The following is a 12362-nucleotide window of genomic DNA, read 5'->3' on the forward strand; positions in this document are numbered from 1 at the left end:
CGGCCATCTTGGTGCTGCACTTTACCTTCAATCATAGAATGAAAGTGCTAAGCTTGTATACTGTACATCTACTGTACAATTTTAGGTCTACTATTTAATTATGGTGGGAGTCATAAAAAAGTTACAGTATATATTGCTGTCACACCCAAAAAAAGGCTCAGTATCAAGTAATAATGTGAAAGTTTCTTGTTATACTGTAACAAGATCTTTTTCATGTTTTAACAAGATAAGTTTCATGTTATTATGAAATGATCATGTTATTTCACGATAATGATATTTTCACTATTTTATATCATTGCATTCCCTTGTATCTGTCCATTCCCATCAGCTCGTTCATTTTCTTTTACCCAGTACAAAACATTGCTAATACCCCAATATTACTCAATTGATTGGGATTGAATAACTGATTGAATTCACATCTTGTTTTCCCCAGATTTATTTTGTTTTTCCTCAATGTACAGTGAGACAATTGAATACGAACACAAACAAACAACAAAGGAATACTTTTAAAAGAACCAACATTTATTTAGTGTTTTCACGTGTGTATGGCTTGTTACATCCTAAATCTGGTCATGATCAGATCCATTAGCCTGTGATGGGAAAGGCTTTAAAAGTGTAAACAAAGACCAAAGTCTTCAGTTTCTTGTTCATGCAACACTTGTTGCCCAGGATGTTGTCAAGTGTTCTGTGTTTGAGTGGAACAGGGGATAGCAGGAGGAGAGCAGAGTGAAAGCAGGAGAGGTGTTGTTCCTCATTTAGAAGCGGCGGATGCCACTGGACATCATGGAGGAAGAGGAGCGAGACATGGACATGCTGCTGCCACCGCCAATGCTGAGGCTGGAGCCACCTCCAATGGCAAGGCCACCGCCAATGCCAAGGCCACCACCGATGCCACCGCCAATTCCAATGCCGGCACCACCACCATAGCCGAATCCAGCGCCACCTCCACCGCCGCCACCAAGGGCCAGGCCACCGCCACCACCAAGGGCCAGGCCACCGCCACCTGCAAAACATTTCAATCAGTTAAACGCAAGAGCAGAAAAAAGAGAGTGCAGACAACACACAGTATTGATCATTTCCTGGATTCTTATTCAATCTTGAAATGAGGAATTCTACCCACCAACAGCAGCTGAAGTCTCTTGAACGTGAACGGTTGCAGAGGCACCTCCAATTCTGTGGAAGGGATGATGGATTAGGATTTCTCATTGCTGTTGCCAACTAACAATTTCCAAGTAATTCGGTGTTAGAAATTATACTAATTTACTGATATACTGACTGTTAGTATACACTATTTTTGGTATGTTTACCTGGACTCCTCTCCTTCCAGCAGTTTCCTGTAGGTGGCGATCTCAATGTCGAGGGCCAGTTTGACATTCATCAGCTCCTGGTACTCGCGCACCTGGCGGGCCATGTCCGCCTTGGCTCTCTGGATGGCCTCCTCGAGGTCCCTGATGCGCAGCTTGGCATCCTGTACTGCTAGGCTACCTCGCTCCTCAGCCTCTGCAATCTGGACCTCAATACTGGCACGCTACATCATAACAGAGGAATGCAAGTCAATTAGGTGGTTTGTTGATGATGGCATATTTGGTGGGGGTGGCAGAAGTGAAGGTAACTCACCTGTCCTTTGACGACCTCAATCTCGCTTGAGAGACGGCTGATCATGCGGGTGAGCTCTGCGATCTCTGACTTGGTTGCACGCAGGTCTACACCGTATTGGCCAGCAGACGTCTGCATCTCCTCAAACTGTTCAATACCAAGAGGTGTTAATATGGAGGCTCTAGTTAGTGCCCATTTCAAGATACAATGCTCTGCATTGATAAAACAATGAGTGATAGTGCCACTCCAATGCACTCACCTTGGCCTTGTACCAGTTCTCAGCCTCGGCACGGCTGCGGGTGGCGATGTCTTCGTACTGAGCACGCACTTCAGCAACAATGGAGTCCATGTCCAGAGAGCGGCTGTTGTCCATCTCCACAATAGCAGAGGTGTCCTTGATCTGTGCCTGCAGCTCACGCAGCTCCTGTGGGAGGAAGGGAAAGGCAAATGTGAAGGTTCCATATGAGCTTGAGAACACTGTAAGTGCACTTTGGACTGGACCCTGTGGATGAAGTATGACCAACTCTCACCTCCACATAGACGGCCCTGAGGAAGTTGATCTCATCCGTAAGGGCATCAACCTTGGCCTCCAGTTCCACCTTGACCATGTAGGCAGCATCAACATCCTAAAGAAGGGAGGAAGAATGGGTAAGTCTGTAGGTTCAGAGGTTATAGCTGCAATAGAAGATTGTGGTAAATCATTTCTGTTTTACCTTCTTCAGCAGAACAAACTCATTCTCCACTGTGGCACGCGTGTTAATTTCAGCTTCATATCTGCAGAAAAGGAGCAGAGGGTGATCCGTCATACAGCAGTAGGAATCTGAAACATTCCCTTTGACAGGTGGTGGACAACCAATGTCCATAAATAATTGAAGCACTCACTTCAGCTTGAAGTCCTCAACCAGAATCTGCATGTTCCTCAGCTCTCCCTCCAGCTTGACCTTGTCGTTGCCCAGGCCGTCAAGCTGTCTGCGCAGGTTGGCGATGTAGGCCTCGAACATGGAGTCGATGTTGGAGCGCACAGTGGTCTGGTCCTGGAGAAGGGACCACTTGGTCTCCAGCATCTTGTTCTGCTGTTCCAGGAAGCGTACCTGTGGAAATAAAATAAAACATCATTACATCAGTTAAACTGACACTGATTCTTAGAGATTGGACAAAATATAATGCAAAAGTATAAATGACCTAAGCACACATTTCACATATTCTGGTCTGCAGATCCCCACAATCTTTGGAATGGAAAACATTAAACTACATATGTTTTCTTATGCAAAAGAATAAAGCATATTTGTTTAGAACATATTTTTATATAGCCAGAGACATAGAAAGCAGAATAATGTAGCTTTTACACCATAATGTTATCTGTTTTTTGCAAAAAAGTATCACATCATTTTCACCCGTTGCCCACAGGCAACATTGTACCACTGTGGAATACTATCATAATCAAGCTATAATATGTTCAATCATCATGTATATTATTTTAAATGACTATTTATTGAAATTATAAGTAGAAAAAGCATTACAATGAGTAAAAAACACCCTCCAACCCCTTAATTATATCAAGTATGGCCTACAGGTACTGTGATTCCATTACGGTACAATGTTGCCTGTGGGCAACATACAGATTTTTGCTATTTTCTAAAATATACATTATTTTATATACATAAAAATTATTGAAAATACATCTTTGCTTGTCAATGAAGGCTGTCCATTTTTTTTTAATGATGCAAATTTGAGGGAAATTAGTGAAATTCACACTTCTCTAGGGTGAACATATGACATCCAGCCAAACATGTGCATGTGCTGAAATAAGGGTCAAACTAGCAGCCTGTGAGGCATGTGACCATTATTTTGCATTTCCATTGGTTAGTATTGAGTTGTCCAGTTCTTAAAGTGGTATTTACTTATTTAAGAGAGGCCTCATTTTATTACAACAAAGCAAAATAGGCTATGTTGCCTACAGGCAACACCGTACCATAGAGGGTGAAAGGCTTATGCAGGCTGTGGAACATTGGTTCAAAACATACAGTATTTTTGCACAAGTGCCATCTGCTAAGCTGCCACCAGAACACACCTCTCTTTTACTGTTGTGGGATCTTTTTCAGACCACTAATTCACAGATCTCACGTTGATCCTTGAAAAGATTGCTGATCATCAGTTATGCACTGACTCATCCAAATGGCACCTGACCAAAAGGTGACTACAGCCTTTCACTAGAAAAGCAGGAGTGGCCCATTAATATCACCTGACATCAAGGTGTGGCAGCTAGACTTTTATTCCTGAGAGAATACCCCTCTCCACTATCATGTCGCTGTGCAGCTACTTATAGAATAGTATAGTCAAGATGAAGAAATACTGCACTCTCAGATCCAGGAGAAATTCACACAGCAAGCAGGCATTCATCCACAACTCGCATTTGGAGTCAAAGAGTCAGTGCTGCCATGGGAATGGGCAGATAACTTGATCGCTGCCCTTGTTAAGACAGAGGCTGCAGTCATAGGATCTCTCCTCCAGAGAAGAGTTTCAAACCCAGACTCCATACACAGCAACACATATTCACACACATTTTGCCATCGTTTTTAGTCCAGGTTACTCAAATGCTCCGATATTTTTTTTTTACTTTTATACTTGGATTCCATCTGGGCAAGTCATCCCACTTAAAACCTTCTACATTGCCAGTCAAACATTTTTTTTTTTTTTTTTTTTTGTGGCATGTGTTTCTGTTGTGCCTCTAAACCCACCCCCACCTGCCTTGTATTTGGCTTTCCCATCAGAATAATATAAAAGTTCACTCTAACCCACCTCCTAGCAAAGTACAGATTTGGAAAAGTTTCTGAGAAATCAACAACACATGTGTGCAATCTTGTAATGATTGTTTGATCATCCTACAAAGTGTTTCCTGCTATGAGAAGCAACTGAAAGACCACATTACTGATACTACTGCACTTAGAGAATTAGTAATACTCTTAGTTAGAACACAATCAACGTCTTTTCAGATGATGGACTGAGAACATAGAGTGATGTCATCTCGCCTGAGATATGCCTGACTCTCTGTCTGATTTTTAATGAGAAGCACACTGACCTTGTCGATGAAGGAGGCGAAGCGGTTGTTGAGGGACTTGATCTGCTCCTTCTCCTGGGTGCGGACGGTCTGGATGGTGGGGTCGATCTCCAGGTTCAGGGGGGCGAGCAGGCTCTGGTTGACTGTGACAGCTGTGATGGCGGGTGCAGGTGCAACAAAGCCACCACCACCACCCATGCTCAGTCCGATGCCAGCACCTCCAGCTCCAAAACCGATGCCTCCACCACCGAGGGCCAGGCCTCCACCGCCGAGGGCCAGGCCTCCACCGCCGAGGGCCAGGCCTCCAGCACCACCACCTCCGCCGATGCTGTAGCTGAAGCTGGAACTACCGCCACCACCTCCCAAGGCCAGGCCACCAGAGCGCCTCATGGACACGGAGCTCATGCGGCCGCCACCGATGGAACCTGCCATGGCGGACTGGCTGGAGAAGCTCCTCCTGATGCTGCCGCCGCCGCCACCAATGCTGAAGCCACCACCGCTCATGCTGCCACCGCTGCTGAAGCTGGATGAGGAGATCCTGACACTCATGGTTGCTGTTGGCTGAGGGAGGGTGAGGAAGGAGTCAGAGCAGGTGAATCCACTAAGAGAAGAGATGTCCCTCTGAGTGTCTTGCTGCTGGTGTGACCCCTCTTTATACTGTGAAGAGAGAGGGCTGGCTCTCACCTGAGGCCTGCTCCATCCACCACCACTGAATGAGGACATTCCCCCCTCAAGGTCACTTACCTGCAGGGGATGCAGGTAGCCATCTGATTGGTGAAGAGGGCCAAATCCTTAAGCCGAGAGGCCTCCAGCACATTCAGGTAAGGTGCACACACTTAGATAAAGTCAGCAAGACCCTGAGGAGTTTCAGGAACAGGTGGAATGGTAGTATTCTCACTGTGCTTAATCCCCACAACCATTTGCATGTACTGTATGCCCGATAGCACATTTCTCAGATGTTCTCAGAGTTAAGTCTTCAGTCTCCGCTATGTGTTCAATCTTAGGGAGAACAAGAGCAGGTGGAATGGATGCAAAAGGTTCATTTTTAATCTATTACTTAAAAGGTTAGTCAGTTCTTTTCAAAACTCTACAAGAAATGTCAACATAATACGTAGTTATGGTTGATTATGAAGGTTGATATGTCATACAATGATAGAACCATCCTTTTTGTTATAAACATATGCGTCTGGAGCTTGTGTGTTATGGAGCATTCTGCTTTTGGTTCACAATGTTTGGCTGGGATGGACATGCTTTACGGACACAACCGTTGTCCGCCGTGTCTGGGTAAGGAACACCTGAGAGAGACGCTATATCTAATCCCTGTCCGGAGTGTACACTCTAAACCCAAATTAGTTGTCATTACTAGATCATTGCGTGGAAACCGATTGCCTTAAAGATATACTGTGCAGAATTGGCGATTTCATCGCCGGTTTCGCTTTCACTTCTCATTTTCGCTCGTTTTATGCTTGCATGTTTCTCTGCAGAGCTTCCCCTACAGCTTTAGCGTGTATATTTTACAAAACTCCTCAATTGGTCAGGCTGCCGTGCCTTTTCATGAGACTTTACATGACACTTCCTGGAGTAGAGCATGGGTGCGTGCCCGAGGTCTCCTGAAGTTGCAAGCGTGGTTCTACCGCTACAGACCACTAAAGCGGCCAAAAACAACACTGTTCGACCGGTAATGACTCATTTAATCATATATAACAGTATGGAACGAATTGATTAACTGAAAAACTTTGCATAGTATACCTTTAAACCATTCTAGTTTTGGCAAAACATAAAACTAAACATGTTAAGTTGTGTCAACAAAGAATCTTATGTGGATGCTGTAGACCAATTAAGCTACATTAGTAGTCTGTACTTAGAATCTTTAGTTCATTTGAATGATCTGTTTCAGGAATTGCAGTTGTATAAATAAATAAATATTATAGGTAGGATTGAATATTAAAAAGGCTCATTAAAATAGGCTATAAACTAATTTAAGTTCTGTACTGTTGTTTCATGTTGAGATGACTGTATTAAATTAATTGTTTTATTAAAAGTTGAAGAGAAGGAATTAATCTCAATGTAGGAATGTTTTTTTATTATTGATAAATTAACGAACAGCATCAAAACTCATAAATAGTCCACATCCACTGTATCTCCAAGATGAAGAACCTATAAAACAAAAGAACACAAGAAAACAAACTGTTAGTCCATGATCGTTTACTCAGTTTAAACAAGTCTGCATCATACAGTAAATGGACTTCAGCCAGCGTTAGCCAAAAGCTAACCAACATGTGCTGCTATTGTTAGCCAACTGACTACAGACAGAAACACCAATTTCAACGATAAAGTCTGAGTTATGCTAAATCTAAAGCTGCAAGACCAGTACATTTACACAAAAATACATGTGTTAATATTATAGTATGTCTCTGTGACGGGCCACTGGCGTGCAACGGACCAACTGTTTGTCAGTTATGAGCTGTCAGAAAGGAACGGCCCTGTCGAAACAAAGACTGGCACATTGGGTGTCAGAGGCCATCAGCAGTGCATACCGTTCTGTTGATAAACCAGCACCTGCTTCTGTGAGGTGTCACTCAAGGTGCGCTATAGCAACCTCTTGGGCTGCTTTGAGGGGGATAACTCTTGCCGATTTACATGTATGTTCTGTGACTACTTGGTCTTCGCCGTGTACGTTGTTTTATACAGATTGAATGTGGTAGGCTATCACTTCCACCAGTCTGCAGCAGTGTTGCCTAGTGATGCCTAGGTGTGGTTTGCCTAACTTGTGTGTTACTCAATAAAGGTGTTGAATTCAAGTAGACTGACTGAAGTGTTTTATTCCTCATGACTTGGTGGTATAAGTCTTTCACTCTGTTTTCCGCCGTCTGGAAGTATGAAACAGAACGCTGGTTACGAATGTAACCGTGGTCCTATGAATAGTGGAAGACCGGCAGAGTTCTTGGTTACTCGGAATTGCGAGAATGACCATTGAAAAATCATGACATATCATGTAGGCTATAGCCTATATATATCAGTGGCGGACCGTCAGGGCCTTCAAGGCCTTCTCTGAAGGCCTAACTATTTCCAAATGAATGAAAAATACTAGTGTCTTTAATAACATTTTACTTAACCATTTATTTGCTCCTGCTTCTCCTTCCCCGATCGTTCTCGACTACTACCGCTGTCGGCTATGTGATTTGATTGACAGACTGTCTGAACAAATAGCGAGAGTGTGCGATATATTTTCATCCAATGAGTTCCCTTGTTAAGGCCCGCATCAGGCCTTCACAAGGAATCGCTGCGTTTACGGTAGGCTACCTAAGCAACCATTAGAAATCATATATTTGGATTCGGGTTGATTGATGGCTACATCTGACTATTATGGCGAGGTAGGCAGGTCTGACTGCAGCTAGGCCTGCAATGTTCGAAAAGAATACCCGGAATCGTTCATCACAAATGTTAACGCTGTTTGAGCACTGGGGTGCGTTTCCCGATAACGATGGATAGACACTCTTACGAGGGTTTTCTACGATTCATCTTAAGATCGATCGTTAGGATTTGCCGACTGTTTCCCGAACATGCTCGTAGCGTGAACGCGTGTGCACTGCTCTTACGATGCTCTTAAGGGAGCTGTCCACGATAAAAGTTCTGAAATATCCCCTAATTTGATGGTGATGTCAGGTGACTGCACGTCATAGCTAAGCCAACGTCTGAACTTCGGATCTATAGTTAATTCACATCAATACGAGAATAGAAAACCTTTGACATCTGCATGTAAGCATTCCAATTAGCCTACCACACGCATACTTTTGTATTATTTAACATTAGATTGTTGCCCCGTTTTTATGTTGGTTGGAAGATATAATAGGCTTCGGCTAGCTTAGTCCTACATAGTTTATGCGAGTTCTTTGATAACCTACTTGTGAGAGCACGGTGTGCTGCCTGTGCAATAATGTTTCGAGGTGTCACTTAAGCAGACGTTTTAATAAAAAGGTTGATAAGAAAATGAGGAAATGTGTAGGCTTAAACAACATAGCCTATTTTGACGCAGAACAGACTATAGTCACATATTCCTTTCTCTGTTTTTACCTCATAAGCCTAATAAAAAGATGAAAAATAAAAGGCTAGGCCTACACAAAAAGATAATGGCAAACTTTTCTGGCAACGTCTCCTTTCATAACTTGTAGGCTATTCTTGTCCGGTTTTAATAACATTATGTCCATTGAATGAATGCTATTTTGCACGCTAAAATCTGAATCATCACAAGTAAATTTACAATAAAGAATGGTAGCCTAACGTAAGTTGGATCATTATATTCTTAGTTGTAATCCCCCTGCATATCCTGCTGGTGACTCCACTGAGGCATAGCGTTACGACGCTGGCAGTAACGAGAACTCTGGATCACTCGTAGATCTACGAGTGTTTTCACGATGCTCTTAAGCTACGATGGTTTCGGGAAACAGTCGGCAAATCTTAAAGGGATAATCCGGAGTGAAATGCACTTTAGATCAATTTTTCGGACTATTGGGAGTACATAAGTTGAGTTGACACCAAAATCATGTCATTCGGATGTATTTTGAGAATGTTCGAGTTCACCGTTTTTAGCCAAAACTCGTTAGCCTGGAAGTGACCGGGGCAAGTCCTTTCGCCGCTACAAAACGCTATTTTTATACCTCTTCTACTGTTCCAACCAACACTACACTTACGTGGTAGTGAGTAGAGGGTCCCTAAAGCCAAACCGAAGTATCCCCACGTCTTTATGTGGTCGGATAGAGAGTCCAGAATGAATTTAATCGAGTCAGTACCTTTCCTGAAATGTCACTGCTGCAGCTAGCAACGCGTTAACAACATTTTAATAGCATTATCCCTTTAAGACGGTCGTAAGAGGGACTTTACAATCATCGTAGGCTTACGATGCTTTCGGGAAACGCACCCCTGATCTATAAAGAATACCTGGATAGACTATCTCATTGTTGCTGACCCATCAACAATGAAGCCAATGGAACTGTCCCGAGTGGTCCCATAATGGCGGCGTGGTGTTCCAATTCCATTGTTGCAGAACGGCAACATTCTTTTACTGTCTTTTACTGTCTATGCATTCCTATGGCAAGTGGTCCCATAATGGCCGCCGCCATGTAGGCTTCAGAATTTTGACGTAGATGCTCTATCCAGGTATTCTTTATAGATCAGTGTGTTTGAGGCGTTTACTGTCTATGCTATGGCTTGACGTGAGGAACATCTTGTGTCAGTGTCAGAATCAGACTGGACTTCAATGGATAAATAAATGTGTCATACTGACATGACTATGCAGTTATGAATAGTAAATAAACCATCATTAAGCAAAAATAATGTATAGTGTCAGCTGGACTAGCAGATATCGATAGTGCTACACATAACGTCAGCTGTAGCCTAACTCTGCACGTAGCTGGTTACTACAGGAATTGGTAAGTTTTGTTTCATGTTTATTTCATAACATAAGACTTGAAAGTCTTGAATGCTTGTTATTAGATGCTTGTTATCTGGCCCTTTACTATATAACAAACGTGTTTTAGTGCTGATTGGTTACGACTAGATTGTTAGCTTGGTACAACTAGATTGTATGCTAGCTTGAAGTTGTGTGCGAGTTGATGAGACTTTGGTGAAGCTGTCGGGATCGGCATGTCAAACTGTCATTTGGTTCCCTGCCCTCCAAGGTCTGGTTTACTGCCAGTCTACTGCCCTGCTAGTTTAGTCCGACTTTTGATCTCTTTGAGTTTTACGGAGCAGCAGCGAAGCAACCTAAAATAATTGCACTGTACACGCTACAGCTAAATAGAAGAGCTCTACAAACAGTCTGAAGCAAGTAAGCCGATAGCCTAAATATTTCAAGTAGGGCCTAGTCTGCTCAAACCCATGCTGCTGATAAGGATAATGGCCAGGTCCCAATAAAGATGTTATGTTTACCAATAAATAATGCGGAATTCAGCTCGGACGTATTTGTTTATGTAACGAAAATAGTGATACACCCACTCGCGTTAGAAAGAGAAAACGTTTCTCTCCCACTGTGAAATGCAGGGAAGTTGCACATTTTAACCTTGTAATGTAAAAAAAAATCTCCGGGGGGATCCCCCCGTAACGCCCCCCTATTTTATTTTTTTTTTTGCCAAAAAATAATCATTATTGAAGGCCTAATTGCTTAACTCACGGTCCGCCACTGATATATATATAGGCTATATATATATATCAGGGCGTCATGAGGTCACGAGATGACAACCAATCAATAAGTTCTTGTAGCCAATGCGCAAGCGCATTATATTTCCACTGTTTTCCACCTCTGGCGGTCTTCCACTATTCATGAAACCACGGTTACATTCGTAACCAGCGTTACTGACTAAGAGCGTCTTAACGTGTATGCCTCAGTGGAGTCACCAGCAGGATATGCAGGGGGGATTACAACTAAGAATATAATTATCCAACTTACGCTTCTTACTTACTGCTTCAAAATCTAAGCCTAGGCTATATGTTATTTAAGCCTACACATTTCCTCATTTTCTAACCTCTTTCAAACGTCTGCAAAAGGGACACTTCACTGATTAGCATTAAGCTTTCTATCTTTAGAAAACCAGTCATGTTTTTGAATGATCGTGCATCATTCCCTCAGTTTGCCTTGAGATGGGAGAAATACAGATTTCAATGTTGGACTTCCTGCTTTCAATGATGTAAAAATCATCATTTTACATCATTGAAAGCAGGAAGTCATATTCATGGGTTTCATTGAAATCTGTATTTCTCTCATCTCAAGGCAAACTGAGGGAATGATGCGCGACCATTCCAAAACATGGTTTTCTAAAGATACAAAGCTTAATGCTAATCGGTGAAGTGTCCCTTTAAAGGAACACTCCACTGTTTTTTTTTCATATTAAACTACGTTATTCCCTTAAATAAGACGAGTTGATCAATACCTCTCACGTTTCAATGCGTGCACTCAAAGGTTCTGGTGTGCGGCGTTACTTTGATAGCACTTAGCTAGCCCAGTTCATTCACTCGGATCTAAACAGAGTTGGTGTAAACACGGTCTAAACACGAGTATGGTGAGACAAAATAAAACGTTGTGCTTTTCTAAGTGAATGAGAAGGATAACTATAATGTGTGGCGGAATAGCACATGGGAGCACTTCGACTTGGCACAGTATTATCCTCACCCCAAAGTGAAACTGAAAGTCCAAGAGTGATGATATTACTGCACCTAGCCGAAGTGCTCCCAAGTGTTATTACGCCATACATTGTAGTTATCCTTCTTACTTGCTTAGCAGTACAAAACATGCTAATACCCCAATATTGCTCAATTGTATGAGATTGAATTGCTAATTGAATTCACATCTTGTTTTCCCCAGATTTTTTTTGTTTTTCCTCAATGTACAGTAAGACGATTGAATAAGAACACAAACAACAACAAAGGAATACTTTGAACCAACATTTATTTAGTGTTTTCACATTTTTATGGCATGTTACATCCTAAATCTGGTCATCATCAGATCCATAGGCCTATGATGGGAAAGGCTTCCAAAGTGTGATCAAAGACCAAAGTCTTCGGGTGTTTGTTCATGGGTGTTTGTACACGGGTGTTTGTACACGGGTGTTTGTACACTTGTTGCCCAGGACGTTGTCAAATGTTCTGTGTTTGAGTGGAACAGGGGATAGCAGGGGGAGAGCAGAGTGAAAGCAGGAGAGGTGTTGTTCCTCAT

General features: G+C 42.6%; 1 protein-coding gene across 1 annotated transcript; it reads right to left on the minus strand.

The window, feature by feature from the left end:
* Positions 1 to 755: 755 nt before the first annotated feature.
* LOC134087556 (keratin, type II cytoskeletal cochleal-like) lies at positions 756 to 5203 on the minus strand. The gene is made up of 9 exons (XM_062541127.1): positions 4676 to 5203; positions 2479 to 2687; positions 2310 to 2370; positions 2127 to 2222; positions 1856 to 2020; positions 1618 to 1743; positions 1308 to 1528; positions 1121 to 1173; positions 756 to 1003 (listed from the first exon to the last, which is right to left on the minus strand). Exons 1-9 carry the CDS (start codon positions 5201 to 5203, stop codon positions 756 to 758), a joined length of 1707 nt encoding a protein of 568 aa, XP_062397111.1.
* Positions 5204 to 12362: the final 7159 nt, after the last annotated feature.

The sequence above is a fragment of the Sardina pilchardus genome, chromosome 7, assembly GCF_963854185.1.
Source record: "Sardina pilchardus chromosome 7, fSarPil1.1, whole genome shotgun sequence".
Taxonomy (NCBI): Eukaryota; Metazoa; Chordata; class Actinopteri; order Clupeiformes; family Clupeidae; genus Sardina; species Sardina pilchardus.

Coding starts and splice junctions, on each gene's coding strand:
- LOC134087556 (XM_062541127.1), bottom strand. CDS start 5,203: ATGAGTGTCAGGATCTCCTCATCCAGCTTCAGCAGCGGTGGCAGCATG. Junction 2,688..4,675: donor TCGCCTCCTTCATCGACAAG/GTCAGTGTGCTT, acceptor TTATTTCCACAG/GTACGCTTCCTGGAACAGCA. Junction 2,371..2,478: donor GTTGAGGACTTCAAGCTGAA/GTGAGTGCTTCA, acceptor CCTTTTCTGCAG/ATATGAAGCTGAAATTAACA.